General features: G+C 42.1%; 1 protein-coding gene across 2 annotated transcripts; it reads right to left on the bottom strand.

Moving 5' to 3' along the window:
- Positions 1–3774: 3774 nt before the first annotated feature.
- On the bottom strand, positions 3775–21741 carry ints1 (integrator complex subunit 1). 2 transcript variants are annotated; one of them, XM_073494639.1, is made up of 48 exons: positions 21668–21741; positions 21158–21286; positions 20782–21072; positions 20501–20697; positions 20264–20401; positions 20029–20188; positions 19819–19924; positions 19531–19717; positions 19295–19440; positions 19073–19214; positions 18803–18979; positions 18611–18719; positions 18402–18522; positions 18161–18238; positions 17910–18067; positions 17570–17666; positions 17395–17486; positions 17239–17299; positions 16956–17153; positions 16682–16811; positions 16275–16454; positions 15943–16092; positions 15677–15856; positions 15479–15583; positions 15206–15373; positions 14763–14874; positions 14522–14680; positions 14289–14435; positions 14105–14203; positions 13741–13865; positions 13295–13549; positions 13039–13198; positions 12827–12958; positions 12176–12344; positions 11679–11805; positions 11454–11569; positions 10566–10653; positions 10209–10459; positions 8699–8828; positions 7205–7338; positions 6905–7097; positions 6646–6770; positions 6138–6247; positions 5885–5998; positions 5707–5777; positions 5521–5612; positions 5217–5326; positions 3775–5016 (listed from the first exon to the last, which is right to left on the bottom strand). In XM_073494639.1, exons 2-48 carry the CDS (start codon positions 21210–21212, stop codon positions 4904–4906), a joined length of 6558 nt encoding a protein of 2185 aa, XP_073350740.1. In that variant the 5' UTR covers positions 21213–21286; positions 21668–21741; the 3' UTR covers positions 3775–4903. The 2 variants fall into 2 exon arrangements, with proteins under 2 accessions (XP_073350740.1, XP_073350741.1); XM_073494640.1 differs by having other exon boundaries at positions 11679–11802.
- Between the last annotated feature and the right edge of the window lie 1146 nt (positions 21742–22887).

Here is a 22887-nt window from a genome sequence, read left to right as displayed (position 1 = left end):
CTGCCAAAATTTCTTTCACATTTCTCATGAAATTTTTTTGCAAATGTCACATGAAATTTTTTTGTAAATTTCTCAAAAAAAATTTTTTTTTCTTAAAACGTAGATTATTCTGGCAAAACTCCCCCCCCCCCCCCCCCCACCAAAAGGCTAGCTAGGCTAGGAGATTAAAGACACATCGATTAAAGTATCTAAGAAGGAGAAAATAAAGCCAAATAAAGAACAGAATACTCACGAATACATAGATCCAATCCCACATGAAACATTGGGCTACTTTTCAAAACTGCTCTCAGGGTGTATTCACTGATGTAGAAATCTTGTCATCTCATTGAATTTGTTGCTGAGAAAACACTTCCTATAAGTTGAAATCTGAATTAAATGATGGGTGCTATGTGTGCCCCTTTCTCCTTGACAGACATGGCTGAAGTGGATTAACTATCACACTCTGCCCTCGGTGTGATAAGATGCGATCTAACATAATGGAGATTGTGAACACTGCACATTATTATTCTTTCTCATCCACCACAATGGCACTTTAGCTCATAAAACAGGAGTTCTGCCAAATGTCACGCGAAGATGGATGATTATCGTCAGCTCTGCTGTCATGGGAATATATCTATCTGGTGTAATTTGCAGGCTGGAGCAGCAATGAGCACAGATAAGATCAATATTTAATGAAAGTGTAAGTGAAGCTTAAGGGTTGTCACTTATGCCTCTGCTGTTAATGACATGTCACATTATCATACTTATCAGATTGGGTCAATCTTAACTGCAATTACTGGCCTCATTTCTTTTTAATTCATTACAAATGTTGAATCATTTCAGTCGTCCACTTCTGTGCAAACACACCCGGAATGTATTCTCTGGCTGCTTGCATACGTATTTTAGTGTCAGCCTGCACAAACTTCAAGCTAAAATCTATTAATGGTAGCGTAGATGGGTATAATTCAATCAACACACCTAAAATGTGTTTGTAACTTGGAAGGAAAGTGTATTTCATGGCTGAGGAAGCCCCTATGCTTGGTGCCTCTCTCTCCTTGGTAATAGTATCCCACAGTGAGCAGGCTGATTGTTTTAGTCCCGGATCACTGGCCATGGGATAAACCTGAGAGCCCAGCCTGCTTTTCATGTCAAAACCTTCAAGGGAAAGCGGCCACAATCCAAGAGCAATCACACTTGAGACATCAAAGTGCCAGGGAGAAGAGAGGCGAGAGACGGTCCGCATATTTTTCCACGCAAGCCAAGTGCAACTCAAGCGTGGAGGAAGAGGAGATGATCTAAGGCGAGGGTGCCATTGAGAGGAAGACGGAGAGCAGACAGATGTGCATGGGCAGGTAGCGGCACATCGGGGCCCCTCCTGTAGTTGAGAGAGACACCGAGAAGCCTCCGCTGGCCGCATTCCTGCTCATTCACTGTCCACTCTCACACGGACAGGAAAGGCCCACTGACAGCCATGTTTCTGCACTTTGAAACAGTAATTCATGATTTTCTTTCTTCAGTGTTGGAAGTATTCAGATAAGTTACTCAAGTTAAAGCACGAGTGATGCAGCAATGGCAAAATATATTTCTGAATTTTACATAAAAGTGCAGGAAAATACAAAAATATTACCAGCTAAAGGATCAAGAGTAAACGTATTTGTTATGCACAGAAATGTCCCTTCTGAGTGATACCCCAATACAAAAATGTGTAAGTAGAGTTTTAATGTTTTATGTGGTCGAGGTGGAGCTGATTTTTAAGACTACTTTCTATACAGTTTGGTAGTTTAGTACAATGGTTCCCAACTTAGGGGTCAGGGCTTCCTCCAGATGGTCACAAGCCAAACTTTGGGGGTCATCAGGTGAGTGATGCTGAAGGAAAGAAGAAAAAATAGATTTCTGCTACTTTAGATCCACATATTTTGGCCTTTTTACTTTGCCTGCTGTTTTTGTAAAATATTCAATGATTTAACTTTTTGGTTCTGAACAATTATTCAAAACAGCTACGAGGAACTTTAATTTTTTGTTGGTCTGGCAGCCCCTGTGGACAAAAGCGGTCTGAGCACTGTCGCCCTGTGCCTAAAGATCTTGATCTGGTTAGCGTGTCTTTAGTTTTTTTTAAAACTATTTTTCTTTTTGAAACACAACAGTTTGCAGGATGCATAGCTATGAGATAATGCATCTATTTGTGGCTATGTAAGATTAATAACTGAAAATGACGATGGTGAGACAAAGTAAATACGGTTATGTTGCTGTTCATTAATGTAATCCTACAGCTAACAGATGCAGTAGCTTAGTGATTTGATTTGATTTGTTGGAACTCCTAAAAAACCCAGACATCTGAAACATGACAAAGGGGCCCCAACTAACAATGTATTGTTTTTAAAAAGTTTAATGTCTGCTTCTTTAAATGTAACCACTAAGTAACATGTGTTCAGTATGAGCTGAATGAGCGGTTAGCTCTTAGCAGCTGCATTTGAGGGCATGCAGCCTGGTATGATGAATAAAGGCAGAGGTTGTTAGCTTGTCAGTGGTCCGTCACACTATTCAGCAACAGACCTCCTTCCCACCCCGCCCTCCCCCTCCCACCACTTCCTCCTTAGCTGTCATTCATCTCTGTTCCGCCTCACTGCTGCCCAGCCAATGGGATGCTGGCGCCTGACCAAGAGCCCGGGCTGCTAAGACTTGTGTAGTAAGTTGATTGATAACCATAAACAGAGCTTTCAGCTAGTTATAGGACACCATACAGGTGCAATTAACACATCAGACAGAGTCAGCAGAGGGAGATCAGCAGGTATGAGGCATGATGGGTAGGACATGATTGGGTTTACATATGAACAAGTTAATTATAGGACTGAATGTGTGAATACATATTCATTAAAGGGGATTTGGAGGCATCAGGAGGGTTGAGAAGACAAAGGCACATATATAATGAATTCACAATGTGTTGGGTTTGAGTCCTGCACATGACAGCTCAGTCTATGCTTATCTTTTGTTGCCCAAAGAGATAAAATAAACATAATTGTAATTATGTTTAACACGATAAACTGACAGTTTTATTGTGTTTATTGACCTCTAGTCTGTTACTACAGTTACTCAGGTGCATTAACGTAGTCTGAGTCAACCTGCTTTCAGCCCGTGTATCTGATTGAATGCCGGTTATTTGTGAATGACAGATTCCACTGACCCACCAGTGTGGGCATGTCTCACCCTCACTGAGGCTCTTTAACCATCTTCACGGCCTCCTGTGTAACAAAACACCAGCAGCAGTCTGTGCATTAAAAACCCACATGATGTCTTCAAAGCAGCCTTTGGTCTGTCTGATTGAACAATTACCGCCACGCTTAATTTACTATCAATGGGGACTTCCACTTTCCTAGTTTACCGGCACGCCTCCATGTTGTTTAACTTATCCCTTTGACTCCATCAAGAGGTTTTTCAGACGAAGTCAGTAGCACTGGGCAAAACAACTTACACTTTCATGGCAAAATGGTTTCCGTCACAGCATGTGCATCACGCCTTTAATTTGTCTGTTACACGCCAGTGACGAGCGAGCGTGCCCATGACGGCTATGCCGGTTTTATCAGGATCCAAGTGTTATTGGATTGAAATGAGAAGCACAAACCTCGCACCATTTATATTACATCTCGTTTGAGGAGTTAAAATATTGTTCTGAAAGGTAATAATTGGTTCTTGTGAAATTTGTGTTTTTACAATTTCAATATTAAACTGTTTTCCCATTAAACGGGGGTAAAATGTCTCCATCTGTCTGGGGCAAAGCTGAATGAAAAATACTAGAGAGACATTTTCCAACCATCATTTTATTCAGTTCACATCGAGGTGGCTCACAGATGGTGTTCAGGTAACAGAAAAACATTGTGACTTCAAAAGAAATTAACTTGTCATTTACTATCATAAATGACAAAGAAAAGCAGCAAATCCTCACATTTAAGAAGCTGAAACCAGCAAATGTTGGACATTTTTGCTAGAAATAAAGAGTGCAACAATCAAATATCAACATAGTTGGCAACTAGTTTTCTAGTTAATTAACTAAGTTAATTGGGATAAAAGGTAACTAAATTACATTACTGCTTACGTAAGGCATTGCAGTAGTATTTGGTATCTAGCCAAATTCGTTCGAAAGTTTGAGGAAAATTATAGCTAAATTGCTAACATATTGACACAACATTGGATAGGAGACCATGAGCAGATATCAGTGTTTTATGCTCTTAAAAACAATTACAGATGAAGCATACAGTCAGCATTATAATTGTGCAATAATGTTTACATTTCATATTCAAACTATTTTTTTTTTTTTAAATGAAGCCAAAACTAGCAAAACCTGCACAAAAGTGCAAAAACTCCCTCTACAATGTTTGAAAATGCAATGTGTTTTAATTTCAGTTTAATTAAACAATTTTTAATATTTATTGTATAATATAATATGCATTATTATAATATTCATTAAATCAGTATTGTTGACTACAAAGCCATTTTTATTTACTCTGTAGTGTTTTTAACAGACTTTATTTTAACAGCCGAATCTTCATTATTGCTTAATGTATCATTACATCATCAGTTAAAAATAACTTACATCCTTTAAGAAGTAATAACTGCACTAATTGCAGCATTATTACAATAGCCCTAATTTTATGGTTTTAATTATTACATTTTCAACTCATTTAGAGGGAATTTAATGCATTCTTTGAAGTCACTTAATTATCCAGAAGTTATTCCATTACGGGTAGCTACCAGCTCACTGCAGGATCCTTTAATCTGCACCACTGAAGAGCCACAGAGTTCGTTAATCTGTCGTGATCAAATTAGAGCAACGTTTGAACTGAAGACAACAGGAAAAATTATCTAGCTCTGGAATGCAGAAAATGAATGACACTTTTTTCAATCAGATGTGGAGTTAAATTCTTTGTTGTTACGTTGCCTCCATGTGAAGGACCTTCATGGACTCCGCGATCATTGAACTGGTGTCGATTTGTCCGTAGATACCCACTAAAAACGCCTTGTGGAGCAGGATGTCTGCGTGTTCTGTGAGGAGAAAAAAAAAGGCACATTACAACATGCAGCTTTGGATGCCTGACTCTGACTAGAACATTGGTTTCATGCTTCGTTAAATCACTTTTTCCCCTTAAAACTACTGCGTGGTGACTGTAAGACAAGAAAGGCACAGGAATGACTGCTTACCAGATTACTGTCAACAATAATGTGACTAAAGGGTATCCTCTTACCTTGACAGAGAAGCACGTATTCTGGAAGATTCCTGAGAGCAGTCTGCACAACGTCGAAGTTGCCGCTGCCCATACAGTACATGAATGTAGGCAGGAAGTCTGTTGCCAGGCTGCAGAGGAGAAAACAAACCATTATGTAGTGAAAAGTAAATGGAAACAAAAGTATGCAGACAAATGGACTGAGGATTGACAGATATGTATCACTACAGCATTCTTTAAAAAAAAAACATTGGCTTTTCTTTATCTTCACACATTTCCAGCATGCTTTCTGTAGGTGTTTGGTCCCAGGCTAAAGTAACCTTACCAGGGATTATTCTGGATGCAGCGCAGAGCCAGACTGAAGGCCATGTTACGACAAAGCTCCTCGGACGACGCCATGAGTCTCTGCAGATCGTTCTACAAACAGTGACACAAGGTGGTGATTGACGTGTTACACACTGACAGGAACTACACTTGACCTTTTGTTTTGCTTCTGTTGTTTATGACTCACAATGAAGTACTGTATGATCTCTGGGCTCCTCCTTGACTTGTCATCCACCTCTGTCAACACTTCCAACACATCTGTAACCGACAGGACAAATTACTCACATGTACATAGGACATATTACTCACTACTCATAGACAGAGGATCTATACATGTGAAACTGCTGCAGCAGTGAGGTAGTTACCCTCGACTGCTTCTCCTCGTGACATCTTTTTCAGGTACATTGTCATGTCGGCTGCACTCAGTGAAACAGAGGCAGATATGTTGACGAGGGGCAGGGAACCAGTGGCCACATCGTCTAGTAAAGAGCAAAAACAATTATTTAACAAAGCTGTTGTATGCGAGACAAGAGTGCAACAGTGGCTCTTACGACCCAACATATAACAGTAACCGCATATCAAGATATACAGAAATCATTGCAGAAGTCGTGTGCTTACCTTCTCTCTCGTCTGCGTCAACCTCTGCAGAAGAACTTTTCACAGGCAAAGTGAGTCCAGCAAGCAGAGATTTTAGTTGAACCAGGTCTGGGTTTTCTGCACACAAAACCCTGACAGAAGGAACAGCAGAACCATGGTTTTATTAAGAGTAAAATTCAAGCACTTACTTTCAACATTTCTGTAGTCTCCAAGTCATCACATCAGAATTTTTACTATAAATGCAATTGCAAAAAACATATTTACAGAATTCCTTTATACCCCCAGCAATTAATGTAAATTGTCATTTTGCTTAATTTACCAGCTGTTTATATTAACTTTACTGTATGTTTTGATCTTTGCTTATTTTAACTCCAGGAGACAAACAAATATGACCATGGGATTGTTTCATTTCAAATACTAGAAGATTTTTGGTTGATGCGAGTGATTGTGGAGATGAAAGACCAGATTATGTTGAAAATCAAGCCTTCATTATTCAAAGGATATTTTTTGATAAACAGGGTATACTGACTGCAAGATGTAAGAGTGCTTCTGTAGATAGGGAATGGCAGCTGCTGCATCGTGGGTGATGTACTTCTGTGTAAACTGCAAAAACTTGTTGATGAAGACCAACGGAGAGCGAGTCCTCTGAAAGTTCTGCAAGATGAAAGACGCACAAACACGTAGGAACATTTAAAAACTTTGATTTGAAGCTCAATGAAACATGTAGTTAAGTCTGATCTCAATCCTCAAATCTGTAGTGAAGATTTGACAGTGTGTGAGCCGCCCACCTGAAGGACCTTCATGAAGGACAGAAGGCAGTCCTGAAGCGCCCTCTGGTGGTCGCTGTGGAAAACAAGAGGCTGCAGTAGCTCCAGGATGGCAAGCACATTGCTGAAGAAGGTCATGTGGTTTTGCTGTCGAAACTCCTGCATGTTCAGGTGCATGCGACCGTGCAAGAGACCTGCAATCATAGGCAGGTGTCTGGAAAAAAAGAGGGAAAACAGTCAGCCGTTTGAAACATCTCCTATGGAAACAGAAAGTCTAGTGTTTGTAGACTAAACCCCGAGAATATTACTGCACTTTTTTACCTGAGCAAAAGGACAGGGTGCGACACAGCCATCTTCCGACAGGCGAGGTTCGCATCAGACACACGGCTCTCTGTAGACTTTGAGTCTCCGATATCAGCCAGCAGTGTGACGAGGCGATGCACCAGGACATCAAGCTGAAAGAAACGTACTGTGAGTTCATGCTTGTAAGTGGTATACAGTATCATTTGATCCAAACAAAGACACTTCGTCTTTAATTTGTCAACTACAGACAAAGCATTTTTTTATCAATACACGAAGCAGTGTTCCCACATCTTTTTTAACAGCCAATTCAAGGACTTTTCAAGCCCAACTCGCTCAAATTCAAGGACCCAACACTCCATACTTTGAAACACATAAAGGTTAATTACTGTTAGAACACTGAGGGCTTTTATAATAAAAACTAGCAGGCTTTTCAGAAGCTCACAGACAAAAATTAAAATAATTGAGAGGTTTGAATGTACGAATACATCTCAACTGTGCTGCAGTGTTACAGTGATGTGTGCACATGCACACTCATGCAGGCACCGCAACATAAACTATTTACAAACATTAAACAAAAGAAATATCAAAAGAACTTGTAACTTTATAATATAGAAATTCAGGTACTTTCACTGACACATGAAGATGGCCATGACATCAGATCACAATTTTCAGCATAATGATCACTTCCTATGTAGCTCAGTGAAGGTCATGACTTGTGACTTATTTAATGATCAGCAATGACATTTTTCTGGTGTTTTGGTGCGTGTCCACATGCGCCATTTAAGATGCGAAGGGTTGCGCTGCTTCCCAGGATTTGACACTTGACCAACAAAGAAAACACCTTCCTGCAACCGTGAAAACACTTCCTGTCTGCACTTGATTGTACGAGCGCCACTTGTGAGCTGTTTGCTCCTGGATTTCAAACCCCACCAACTCCTTTGGAAACTTTAACATTATATTATATTATATATATTTATTATATTATAAAAACAGGTCACCAAAATGTGATTCTGGAAACGTGAGGTGACAATGAGCCATGCTGTTGCTGAATCTTTCTTCATTGTAGATCAACAACGGTTAGTTTCCAGAATTTCAAGACGCTCTTGATTTGCATAAAGTATCCTAAACCCCAACTTTGTGCAAATGAGAAGTCGCCAGTGTGACACCACGTCTTTTGATACACAACGCGATGCTACTGGAATGCATTACACAGCTGCTTACACAGACGATGAATGGGAAGCGTAAAAATAACAGATCTTGAGGACGTATACCTTCACTGTTGTTCTGCTGGGCAAAATTTTACAGCAATTTCAAAATCAGTTTTTACTTATTCCTGTTCCTACTAAATCCAACCACACATTTTTTCAATACTAAAAGCTTTTAGACTAAATTCAGTTTGACATCTCTATTGTATTTACAGAAGAAGAAACAAACATTATACCATAAAAAGACACAGAAAGTCAAATCGCATTTAGATCGTAATGGATTGTGAACCAGGTGAGACATTTTTACCTTGCAGCTGCTGCCGTATGCAGCCCCCCCACTCCTGAAGGTGCCTTCAGGCAGGGTAATGTGCTGAATGACCTCAGGGAAGTGCAGGTAGATCTGCAGCAGCAAGTTCTGGCACCGCTTGCTCATCGCACTGAAAGACAAATCGGATGTGTATTATGTACTAAAGATTTTAGATGAGACACCAGCTACAGAAATGTGCCATTCAATTTAGGGAAAAAAACATTTTTTTATTGGCTTACAATAGTTAAGATGTCCATAGTAAAGCTAGCAGCTAATCCAGACTGTAATCCCTGATGTTATTGAGTTGTTTATCTTGAAGCTCTTTAATTGACAGAGACAGGTTGAACAATTTTGTGCAGCCATAGAAAGTTTGTCAGAGTGAGCTTCACATTACAGACCAAACAGAAAAATTACTTTGGGTTTCGTCAAATTCACTTTCTCCATCTCTTTCAGTGGATTATCAACAGAGCTGATTATATGAGATCACAGATTAGACAGCACGATGAAGCACGTCTCTATTGTTTCTGTCTACATGCGACAATAATTAATGTACATTAATACAAACTAGGCACGTGAATAGCTTAATGTAATTCCGAGGCGTTTGCCTTCAAGTCACTGTGGTTTCATAAAATCATCTAAGGCTCCCATGATGCACTCTCTACCGACTGAAGAGTTTATGCCAACTGTGAATAAAGCAAATCAGAGCGACCTTGACCAACAGTAAAGAGTCTGCTCACTCTTCAATAGCTGGTGTGTAATTGGAATAAACACCAGCTTATATGACAGCGAGTTTTCACAAGAAGAATGCTTAACATACAATCAAGTGTTTACTCAACACAAGGCCAAAACCCTTTACTTTCAACATGGTTTTATCCCGCCATATTTTGACTAGCAACCATTTTACCAGACAGCTTAGCTGTACTTAAAATACTGTAATTCGGAAGCTAATTTTGTTTGACCTTGGCCAAAGTTTCCTCATTAAAGTGGTTTAATAACCAGAGACATATTCATGAAAGGAGGGTTTGCCTCCACAAAGAGTTGCACCCTGATCTCTGACAGCTAAGTCAGAGCAGGAATTCACAACACAGGCAAGTTTAGAGCTTCAGCCTTAATCCTCTTGGCTTCATTATAATACACTGAGCTTTTAAAGAGATCACAGTACAGACGACTTCTGCTGGTTTTAATTTCACACCAATAGACCTAATTATCGAGTTTTCCCTGGTCCACAGCATTGTGGCTGACAGAGGAAGTCAAAAAAGTTCATCTGCACTGAGAAGGAAAATCTAGTGTGATTTACCCCAAGTTTATCAGCACACCATAACAGGGAAAATAACTCTTGTGTATTTGGGCTAATTAGAAAGAACAATACAATGTGTCGAAATGGACAGGCTGAGTACTTTGATTAACCTTATATGATAAAGTGTGATCGAGCATGTGTGTCTTAAATATGGAGGCATGAGACAGAGAAAGAGAGTAGAAGATGAGTGTTGAGTCTGGATGACAACCTCACCTGTCCTCCCATTTCTTTGTGCAGTTGATGAGATACTCTGAGACTTTCTTGATGTTTTCTAGAGCTCCGTTGCAGTAGGAGTGAAGGAGGGGCAGCCTGGACTGGATGAGGGAGCAGGACGCCTGGTCCAAGCTGCTCTTGTCATCGTGGGGTGAGTCGCGACTGTTGAGCTCTGACTCTGACAAGATCAGGTCGACCAGGCTGATGAGCTCCTCCGAGCTAAGCCGGAGCACAAACTTCTCAGTTTTCTTCTGCACGCACATAAAAGAAACATACATGAGTCATCATCTTCAGCAGAATGAACTCCCTCTGACTTTGGTCTCGTGAAATGCTCTGTATGTGGGCTTTTGATCTTACTTGGCTGATCTTCTGGTCGCGTCCTTGCCAGATGCGTGGGATGTGGCTGCACGCCCACAAGAAATCCAGAGCTGATGATGGGTCAAGCCTGAAAAACATTTAAGAAAGTTAAAATAATCTTCCAATTTAAGAAACACTTGGCTCAATAAAATCTCATCAGATCCAGAAAATAAATATTGCTGTGCCATTACTCTATCTTCATATATTGAAGGCACAGTTCACCCCCAAATCAAAAATACATATTTGTGCTCTTACCTGTTGTGCTACTTATACATCTAGATTGTTTTGGTGTATGTTGCAGAGTTTTGGAAGTATCGGCCGTACAGATGTCTGGCTTGTGGTACCAAAATGTACATTTGAAAAAATTAACAGCAATGTCCATTTCAAAAAAATCATGACCCGTTTACTCAAGATAATACACAGACCTTTTTGATAGCATTTATTTTTTTGTTAGTATCACTGCGCAGAAGGAAGTGTACATTATGTCGTGGACAAGAGGCTTGTGCTTTTGACAGTGTGGGATGTGAACATTATGTCGTCCTCTTCTGCTGAGCTGTAATGTTACCTAGCCTAGCTAGCTTAGTTAGCCATGTTAATGAGTAGAAAGGATGTAGTTCGGTAGACAGTAAATAGTTCCTAACCAGGTCTTGATTTTTGGAAAGAGACATTGCTGTTAAGGTTTCAAATGTATATTTTTGGCGCTTTGAGCATCACAAGCCAAGTGCGATGTTGTTCCTTTATATTGGAAAGAAGGTAGACATCTCTACAGCCAATATCTCCAATCATGATGAAACAATCTCGAAACAATCATGATGGATAAATATCACCACAGGTAAAAGTCACACAATAATACCGTGGCTGACAAAATACATAAGAAAAATGGCGTACTTGTAGTCTCTGCGCTTGTTGAGAAGAGCACTGATGCACTGCAGGAGGGTGGACCAGTTTGACTGATGCGTCAGTAAGGCCAAGAGATAAGGTCTGTAGGCAGGAGTTCCTCGCGCCTGAAACAAGAGAGAGTAAGAAAGGCTGCATCAGTAACGCCAAGCAAACACTTACTCCCGTGTGATAAGACAAGAGACGTACGTTATCTGCAGGCAGTGCTTATCTTACCTTGTTGAGGGCGAACAGCAGTTTCTGCTGAAGGTCTGGACACACAGAAGTGACCTCAGGGTCGAGATGCTCCAGCCAATCAACCAGCAGCCCAGAGTTTAGTCCGGACTTTGTCACCTCGGAGCTGCTGGCAAAAGTGAAATGGAAGCTTACCTCTACGGAGATGTGATGAACATCTAATTCCTACTGAAAAATAATGTGTAATATATCCACCATTCAACAGAGCTAAAGATCTAATGCCCAGTGGTGATGTGTCTAATGTGCTGATTCATTACAACCAACAAATCCAAGGTTTTACTGTTAATACTGAGTCACTTGGAAGCCATTTGGTGATACTAGGGTTGCCAGTTTCACGGTATACTGTGGTATGAACGTTAGGTTGGAAGTACATGGTAGTAGTACAACAGTAGTAACATGGCTCCTACAGTTAAATCAAGATACTCGCTTTACTAACAATACACAGACAGTATTCAGGGAAATAGGATCGCAGTGCTCACTTGTTAGAATCCACTTCCTTTTTCACAGCACGCTCCTCACTTTCCTGAAGCAGCAGGGAAATCACCGTGGCAACGGGGCCAGCTGTGCCGTTCTGCGTACCAACAGTCATCAACAGAGACAGCAGCTCCTCCAAATACGGTGACCTCACCTCCATCAGCCCCTGTAACACTGGGATAACAATATAAACAGCTGTATTATGTATCCTCATGAAACTAAATAAATGTTAAATGTTGCAACAGCTTTTGTGTTTAAGTGGGTGTAACGATACATTTTATTCCATGAGTCTTTCAGTACGAAGCTTTTGATTGAGTTCACATGGCAGTTCACAATTCACCACTGTGTTGTTCTTAATTCAAGCTTCTGTTTTTGTCACTTACTCTGCTTTTGGTTTCTTTTTTTCTGCAAAGTACTTTTGTCTTGTTTTATATATGCTGCTTTTAGATATCCATTGTTTAACTTTAACGTTTACGTCTACTATAATAAAAAAAATGTTATAACACTTTGAAAATGGAACTTAATTAATACATTAATATCTTGCTGTCTATTGCTGCTGGTCTCTGAGGGTTTACCAAACAAAATTTCATTGTATGCCTACAATTACAAATAAAGTATCTTATATCTTAACTCAATCAATAATTCATCGATATTACCTTTTCCAATGAGCTCGGGTTCTGCATTACATCTGTCTCCAGCTTTCAGCATTGCAATGATGGCTCTCAGTGGCACTTCGGTATCTCTGTGATAAGCCAAAGCCTCAGCCAGGTGGAGGAAACCTGTACGCACTGCAGGGCAGAGAAACTCGTCACTCACCGTTTATATAAAATTAATAAGTCAACATTTGAGAAAGAGTTGAGGTGCTCACCATCATTGTGTCTGAGTTTTTGAGAGTTCTGACCAGCGAAGGATCTGAGCAGAGTCTTCAGTGGTCCTGCCTCCACAGGTGGGTTGTCTAACCAGATTAACATCTCAACAATGACCTTGAGGAATAGCGAGGAGAAAGCCATGTCCTGGGACACGAGACGCTGGAAGAAACAGACATCAAGGAAGAGGAATAAGAACAAATCTTAGATAGTGTATAGTGTATTATGAACCAACATAGAATTATGCACCAAACATACCTGGTAGAGGTGAAGCTGGCGCATGAGAGGACAGGAGAGGGCATGGCTGCGGTGCATTGACATGATAATAGGCCCTGCATGAGCAGAGGTGAGCAGGGCTGCAATAGCCTGCAGTAGCCGAAATGCTAACCCACCCTGCTGAATCTGGCCTTGCTTGGCCCGCATCAGCTCTTTAGCCAGGGCCTGCTGTAAAGCCAGAGAGAGCTGGCTGGGAGGAGGGCCAGGCCAGCGAGGGTCCACCTTTAAGGGGAATATCTGGGGAAGAACAGGAAACAGAAACAGGTCAGTCTGTGCATGAAAGAACCTTGAAAATTGTTTGCAATCAACCACTGATATTTAGCCCACAAAGAACTGAGTTTTAACTAAAAGTGTTTATTCAAAAAGTTAATATGAGAGAGACAAAATAATACCAGAAACAAATGAGACAAAAAAAGCTTGTATCCCACCTGAAGCAACATGCCGGTGAGATCATCATCAGGCCCGACTGCAGGAAGCTGACTGGCTGCTCTCATCTTCACAGAGCTGTGGGGCGTTTCCACGGTAACTTTGGCCTTACTTGTTTCAGCAGAATCTGTCAGGGATGTAGTCAGGAGATGGACTAACTGAAAAACATTTTCTGGTAGACTTTTTGTCAGATACTTAACATTAAATCTCTATGTCATCTTAAAATATGTGCAAGTATTCAGTCTTAATATTTAGAAAATCGTGAGTAGTAAGAACTTTATAATGTAAGTAATCCAAACAATTAATGTCATTTAATGTGAGCTGAAGTTGAACATAAACAACCATATGGAGAATAAAGTCACCAACCTCTATCTGGAGGAAGAGAGGAGCTCAGTAATGAATGGAAAGTGTGCCCCCCAGTGGCACCTCGCTCATGCTGCACTTCAACCAGGTGGGCCATGTAGTCTACAGCAGAATAAATAAAAAGTTAGACACATCTCCAGTCTTTTAAAATACCAGTTCAAAAGTTGTATCTCTGTAGCACTCTTACGCTTATCCATGATGTTCTCTTCCAGCGACTGTGGATCATGAGAGACGGCCTGGTCCAGGTACTGCAGCAGTTTACTCATGCTGGATACTGGAATGCCAAAGGACTGTACAAACAGCAGCAGCTGCTGGGGCTCCAGGTCTTGTAAAGCTGTTGGGAAACACGTGTACTGTTCTGTTAAAAAGTAAAGATGTATTTAAACAACACACATTTTTGTGTACTACAACAAGTTGTACCTGCATCAACCAATCGAGCAACCTCTGATCGGATCATCCTCAGTTTCAACCAATCGGGAAGCAGAAGGGCCTCTTCTGAGGTGTCGACCAGGAAGGCAGTGGGGAGAGGCTTCTTGTCGGGAAACCAAATGTCCAAGAGATTGTAGAAATCACTCTCTCCTGCAACAATACACATCGCTGAACATGTTCTTACAGCCCCTCTAGCATTGCAAATATTGAACAGTAAAGTGTCCAGGACTACCTTTGGGTGGCCCCAGAGTCAGCAGGATAACCATGGCATGGACGACGAGAATGTGCATCGTAGCAGTCTCTCCTGTTGTCCAACGCAGAAACACTTGGTCCTGAGATTCTGACTAAAAAAGAAAGAAGCAAAAACAGTTTGTCAAGCACAAGTTTTATCATGCAGTTCCTCACTTTCCATCACAGGTCTCCACCAGACAGACATCAAACAGGGATTAATCTTCAATTGCAGATGACATTTTCGTTTGCAGTTTCAAAGCATATTTGATCACAGGACAATTGTCACTAGGCCCAAAACTTTGCAACTTTTTTTTAATATTTTAGATGGAAGTTTCAGCTTATTTTCAAATGCTTCACTTAAACTTTGAGCCAGGGAGAGGACGACTGTAATAATGTAAATTGCAATGCAGTTCAGTTAGCAACACAACTCTTGCCAGTGCTCACCCAGCTGTAAAGATCCTCTCCCTCTTTGGTCTTCCTCATCCTCCTGATGTACGTCGAGAAGATGGTGAGGAAAGCACTGAGCACAGCGTCGGACTCGGGCCTGCAGGAGTGTTTGCAGAACAGGCTGTTCATGATGGTGGAGCGCTCCACGATTAGCCGGGCAACATCCTACAGTGGGTGAGATTCAGGTCAGCACTGCTGCATGAGAACAAAAGTAATTGAAAAAAAAGAGCATGTAATGTAAATTAAATTGAAGCAACTCGCTTTGATTACCAGGGCCAGGTCATTATGAGAAGCTTGCTCCTCCACTGGTGCATGCTGGGATAGGTAGATGAGATAAGCGCTGATCGTCTGCGGATCTGTCTCCATGTGAATAGCCTTCAAGGGAGCACAGAGGCAAGACACACCCTTCAAACTCCAGCTCAATAATCTTCCTAGAAGGTTTCCATTTATCTCCAGTCAGACACTGACCTGCTGCAGAGCGGTGGACGTCATGCCTCGGACGCTGTCAAACAACGGGAGCTTTGGGAGGTCTTGGAGCAGCCACTGATACCCTGGCAAGAGCTCAGCATCTGCAGAGTCTTCCTCCATGGGCTGGTCGCGCTCCTCTCCATCTTTCAAGCCTCCTTCACTGAGCACCAATGACAAACCCTACACACAAATACATGATGTAAATTAAATCGTGTTTAACAGCATAACAATGCTACAGATGATATTTCCAGCTTCCACTGAGGCACCTTCATGGCTAGCACTCTCGATGCCACCTGAGAAGAGCTAAGGCGACGCAGAAAGTAGTCCAACACTTCACATGTTGTCTGTTCGTCGGCCTTGGGACCCAACAAAAGATCCTGGAGCCGTCCGAGTAGCTGTCTTTGCTTTTGTTGTCTCTAACAAGAAGACAGATAGTAATTCTGGATTAGTCGAGAGTCAGTGCGAAAAGCCACCAGTATAAATGTAGCATGTTAATTTGAGACCAAGACAAAATAAAGACTTGTCAAGTTTTTGAAGAAAGAATTCAAAAACAGTGTCAAAATAGGACAATTTCAGTAAGGTGTAAGAATCAACACACTTGTCTCTTCTTGGCTTTCTGCTCTTTGCTCTCTCCCTCGTCGTCATCCTCTATCGGCAGACTGTCGTCTGCGGCATCATGCAGGAGGAATTCACACAGGCACTGCACTGGCAGCACATCCAGGGACCCTTCACTGGACTGGACCAAATCAGCCAACCACGGCATGGACTGAGAGGAAGCCTGTGAAGGATTGAAAATGCACGACAGTTACAGGATGTACACCAAAGAGAGAAGTCTGAGAATAATGCTTTATTTCTTCCTCTTTAAATGCACATTATGTAATGCTGCTGGGGGTCTCTCAAAAAAACAAAACATGTAAGTAGCATATGATCATTTCTCTGGGTTTGAACACTAAAACACTTACATAACATACAACAAACTGTTTTGACAGTGCACACGGTCATTACCTGTCTCTGGATGATGTTGAGGAGGAAGTCTGGGTTGCGGCTGCGGCAGAGGAGGTGTCCCAGACGCAGAGACTGGTTGAGGCTTTTTACCTGCTCCTGGACCTGAGGAGGAGGACGACGAGGAGGACCCCTGAAAACAAACAAGAAATCAGTCCATCTTCCAGTCAGAACCAATTTGGGTAACTTTTCCGTCTTATAACTGAAACATTTCCTTTGAGGAGACATCAATTAACTAGTTGCATGGCACATGAAGTAAGCCCTCTTGGTCTCTTACTGTGGATCCAGGCTGGTCAGCTGAGACAACAACAAGCTGTTGCTCTCTGTGATGGTCTGTTTAGTGGAGGCTGCTGCCAAGTGGCTCTCAAAGGCCAGGATCTCTTGTTTCTCTCTCTGGGAGATCTGCAGCTCCCTGTTGATCATCTCTGTCTTTGTGTCTTCATCCGCAACGGTGCACGGAGGGTAGGTATAGTTACTGTGGGAGCATGGAGAGAGTTGTGTTAGTTGTTCAGCGTTTTTACCTTGAAACTATTTGATTACAAATGATAACCTTCACCTACTTTGTCATGACCATCTCCATGAGCATTTTCAGAGTAGGATAGCCATCCCAGGCAGCCAAACCTAATAAGGAAAATGTCAGACAACATATTAACAGAAAATATTTAATAGCTTATAGTATTTTTTATGCATGCAACATAGAAAAAGAAATGATGTACCTATTTTCTGTGGATTAAACGCAGCCACCACAAGCAGCAGCAGCCATGCCTTCCAGTACAGTGTGGATATCGCCAAATTTGGTGGTTGGTACCTTAAACATGAAGAGTCATTTGTTATTTTAGACTGTAAACTTTATCATCTAAAAATGTCTTTAAAAGCTGGTGAAGCCAGTACCCTGCAGGCAGCTGAATGTTCTCTGGGTGGTGGTATGTACACAGATTGAGGACCGCGTCAATGAGTTGGATCCTTTCCACTTTCAGGACCTCCAGATCTGTTAAAAAAAGAATTTACGGATTGAAACTGATGTTGTCAAGAAGCATTCAAACTATAACAATAAAAAACATATTTCCTCTGTTTGTACTAGCTAGCGAAAGATGTGAATAAGCAGTCGTACTTGCAAGACTTGAGTCGGCTGCTCATTAAACTGAGGTGTTTATCAAACGTCCAAATATTCTGCCAGAGAGTTAATAAATACAGCTTTAACTGTGATCATAAACAGTGGATCTCAACACACCGTCAGACTGAACTCCAGCAGCCCTTTTAACCAGGTGATCCGCGAGCTCCATGGCATCGGCAGGGCCCAGCGGCAGATCACGCGACAGCCCGATGACCAGAATGCGCATCAGTGTGTCCTCCAACAGAGGCACCTCGGAGCAGAGGCGGAGGAAGAAACTGAGGAATTAAAAAAACAGCTTAATCAGGTGACGGGGCTCGATACAGTCAGAGTAAAACATGATTCATTTTAAAGAAGGAAGGAAAACTCACTTCCTGTCGCTCTCTGGAGGCCAGTTGTCCCACTTGTAATACGTCTCCGGTTGCTCGGTGAAAAGCACTTTGTGAAGGCTGCAGACATGAAACACATGATTCATATTAAGTAGCTGAAAATAGATATAAATAAATAAATAAATCCTAATGACTAATTTCCCTGACGATTAAAGAGGAAGTTTAAAGGATAAGTTCACCCAAAAATGAAAAATGAACACTCTGGATGTTTACTGTTACCGACCAGTGAACGTAGTCCTTTGCCCCAACTTTGCTGATGGTAGGAACGACGGTGTGAAGCCACCACACAGCGTCTCTCTGGATCGCAGCTATCTGGTTCTGAAACGACCTCAGGCCCTCCAGATCTATAACAAAGCAGTCACATATTCAAAAAGGCCAAGAATACGTAAATGGTTAATAAATACAAAATTACAAATAACGCACAGCACTCACTCTTCTTCTCTCCTTTATCCCACGCAATGCCAGCTTCTTTGACCTGAGCGGTGATGCCCAACATCATGGAGACCGTCAGCAAATCTGTCACCTGGATGACAAAACGCTCCTGTGGGAGAGGATCAACAGCTCAGAGTCAGATGTAAACACGTTGAGATTAAAAGGGGAAATGACTGTGGGAGTTTTACTTACTTTGAACTCCATGTCAACATAGCTGGACTCCTTTCTCTCCTGCATTAACCCGAAGCAGAAGGACTGGAAGTTAATCTCATGCTTGGTCTGTTTGATGATTTCTCTCAGCAAAGCTCGGGAGGCTCGGAGGTAATCGTCCTTATTGGTCAGCAGGTCCTGGAACACCATCGCCAAGAACTGCAGACACAAAGGAGAAAACAATTCAGATTTAGGAAGCCAAAAAATGATGATTATTTCCAGTCTACTATCCTAACAACTCAAAAGTTTCACCTTTGGCGCCTGCTCTGGGCTGTGCTGCAGCACTGTGTGCAGGACTTGCATGTTGTTAGGATTCCTGGCATTGGACAGCTCATTGAATATCACCAGCTTCACCATAGTGGCCAGGTTGTCTCTGTGTGCATTGAGCAGCTCCCTGGAGAATCAGCACTAGTTAGTGTTCGTCAACGCGCATAACTACAAGTTAGACGTGAAACAAAAAGAGACGCAACAGACCTGACACACAGCATGTAGTGGTTGAGGAGGACTTTGGGTTTGAGTCGGATCTTGATCAGGTTGGAGATCACCTCCATGTCGTCTGCCCCGTGGGAGTTGCAGTTCATGCACAGAGACATGAGGAGGTCTTGAGCTGGTCGAGTCAGCTGTGTACACAAAAACAAAGAAAGTGAGTCAATACTCATTATCAACATTCATAGTAAGAATTGGTTTATTCCAGGATAACTGTCACTGACCTTCGGGTTCTGGAGCCACATCTCCAGCCTCTGCACAGCCATGAGTCGAGCCTCTTTGTAGCCACACGTAGCCGTGAGCAGACGCAGTAAGTTTCGGGACACGTTGTCCATCGGCTGCCTGCGGTTCAGCTGATCTCTGAGGACATCGAGCACGTAGTCCTCCACGCTCTCTGCCAGTTCTTCATACCTACAGTGCAACACAGGATGAGAGAAAAGACAAAGGAATCTTAAACTCTACAATAAACAAAGCAAAACTGACTTGTATGTAAAACCTGCACTTTTTCATACCTCGGCATGACCTGCCCTTCATCCTCAGGGCTCAGTTTCTCCTCAGCTATCAGCAATTCAGTCTGGCTGTCGTCCTCGTCCGGGGTTGAAGGATGAGGGCTGCTACCTAAAAACAAAACCCAAAGGCAGCATTAACCAACCAGTGCTTGTTTCCAGCAGCAGTAATCCTCACACTCAACCAGCCTGTGTGTTTCCTTAACATAACCGTACCTGCACTCAGATCTCCACCAGTGCGACCAGTGTCGGCCTGCAGCAGCATGCTCTTAGGTGGCATCTTTGTCCCAAAAGCAGTCTGGATGTTGTCAACGAAATTTTTGCAATGAGAACTGTCCACCCAGATTCTTTCTCCGAGAGAGTCCTCGATGTACACCTGAAATTACATTTGAGATTGAGAGAGAGTTCATACATGGCTGAAATTAAAAAAAGGACTTCAGGAGATTCTTACTTTAACGAAGATCTCTGGCCAGTTCTCGTCCTCCTCGTAGGCTGCCATCAGCAGATTGCAAGCGAGAACAGACACGAGGCTGTTCCCCTTTGCTTTAAAGTTGATGGAAGCATCTCGACGCAAGAGGCTGCACAAGGCCTGAAAAACAATAAGAGACCTGTCAATACCCATCCATGATGTTCACAGAGGAAGGATGTCTTTACAATGTCTGTAATCAAGCTCTATTTGAAATCTTACCTCAATAATTCCTTCAGTTGCAAAAACATTGGGCTTGATTTTGGCCAGGAACATGAGGCTGAGGTACAGCGTTATGTCGGGCTTGGCTCGGTTCATCTTGAGTTGTTTCACTGCTCCACACAGCAGTCCCTCGATGCGATCATCATTTCCTTCAGACTCTGCAGCTTCGATCTCATCCAGCAGCACTGCCGGTGACACTACAAGAAAAAAGAGGAGCTTTAACTTTCCTTCCAAAATACACAGCACGGGTGTTTTTAATAGGTGTAAAGCCACTGGTTTACCTTCAATAGGCACCACTGATGGCTCCTTTATTGAGGGTGATATTGCCCTCTTGTCCACGGCTGCAACATCAGCGAGTCGTCCCAGAGCACTGACAGGAGGGGTGGTGGATAGTTTGGGCCGCTTGGCGAGGCTGGACAGACCAGATGAGGAGGGCAGTGCAGAGGAAGTCTCTCTCTTACGGTCAGCAGGTAAACCTGTGGATGCTGGCTTCAGGAGGACAGCGGGGGCTTTGGGCTCTCCACCCTGGCTCTTTGACCCGAGAGCAATGAAATCTCCTGGTGGAGGGTGACCTGTGGAAAGCAGACGCCACAGTAAGTTGGGATTTTCTTCTGCTGGGCTTCTGAAGAAAAGATGACACTTAGTTTTGCATTTTACCTGATGGTTTTGCAGCACTGGGGCGCCTGAGAGTTGTAGGCTTTGGGCGATTCATCTTGATCAACAGGCACAAGTCAAAACCAGATTCACAGCAGGTTAAGTGGATGACATTATCTAGCTGACAGCCGTCTGTGCATGAGGAAAAACATGGAGAAACAGAAAATTAAGGAACTTCAAGCACCCACATTTAGTAGCTAACCTTCGCTAAGGTAACTGAACGGCTACAGCTAGCATTAATTAGCAAACGTCAACGTTTTTAAAAACGTATCGTAAAGTTGTAGCAAGAAGGTTGTGTTGAGTCTCAGTTGACAGCCTGCATGATGTTAATTACGTTTCTGCAAAGCCACGTACTGGACAAAACTGCTAACGCTAAGCTAACGACAACAAATACAGCTACAGCTCCTAGCTAGCAACTTTAGTTAGCTCAACGGTGTCAACCCTAGCGCTGACAATGAATGATAGCGTTAATTGGCCCGCAAATCAACAAACTTGAATTAAAACAGGACTCACGTGTTTATTCGGCCTCATAAAACAGATCGAAACCAACTTGAACCACTCGCTTTAAGCAAAAAATGACGTTTGCCGACTCAAAGCTCTCAGATAGCCCGAGCCGTGATCGCTTCTTCTTCTCTGGCTGTTTTACTGTCGTTCGCTAAGAAACATGGCGGTCTATTGCGCCACCTAGCGACAGGAAGTTTCAGGTGGTGTTGCTCTAATAAACCTCTTAACTGAGCAGATGTAAAATGTACGCTGCCATTCAAAACGCTAAAACAGAAACTTCTGCTACTTCCACTTCTGCTTTGAGATGTTTTACATCGCTACTCAGCTATACTTCTTTACTTTGAAATTATTCACCGGAAGTAGGAGGAATGGAAGTATGCCACTGTGTCTAACTTGACGGACAGTTGTAGTTACGCGCTGTGTCCGCCAGGGGGCAGAGGCAGTACATTGAATAATAGTTTATTAAGATATTTTCGGAGCTGTCTGTTGTAAAGGTGCTGACAATTATGCCTCTGCTCTAATTAAACAGTAGGCAGAGGTGTAATTACACCCTAATACCACAGGGGGCAGTGTAAAAAGCATAACAATTGCCCTCTGGTGGCCACAGTGGGTAACTACAACTGCAACATCAAGCTAGAGACAATAGCATAGTGACGCTTCCGGTCAACACTTTCAAAGTAAGTCTTTCAAAACGACAGAGTTGTAGTTACGCAATGTGACCACTGGAGGGCACTCAGGAGTCATTTTTGTAACAGTGCATTACATGTAACATTATGTGCAGACAACTAATCATACAAAGGATGAAACGAACAAGCATTTCAAGTTTTTTAAAAAAAACAATTACTTTATAAAATATGACCTTTGCTAATGGACAGTGACTCAGTTTCTTCGTGAGTTAATTCATGTACACAAAACAAATACCAGGAAGTTTCCAGCAGACGGTGCCAAAGACTCATTTTAAGCACTGTTGCTTTACTTTGGTTCTGTCAGTGCTTGAGAAAGCATTTTCCACATCAGTAGAGTCAGTGTCAGCAAATATTTTGCCATCTCATACTCATAATTGACAATGTTCTGCATGCAACAATGATCTATTTTCCTAATGACATTTTTGGATATAGTCCTACTTCAACAATAATACTACTTTCACTTTAATCACAGGCATATTTTGCATTTTCACTGACAGTTTTGGGAGTTTTATGTTGAATTACTAAGCATTCTGATAATCACGA

Source organism: Pagrus major, chromosome 23, assembly GCF_040436345.1.
Source record: "Pagrus major chromosome 23, Pma_NU_1.0".
In the NCBI taxonomy this organism is placed as follows: Eukaryota; Metazoa; Chordata; class Actinopteri; order Spariformes; family Sparidae; genus Pagrus; species Pagrus major.
Note: the sequence above shows the minus strand (reverse complement) of the source record. Positions and strands in the feature narration are given on the sequence as shown.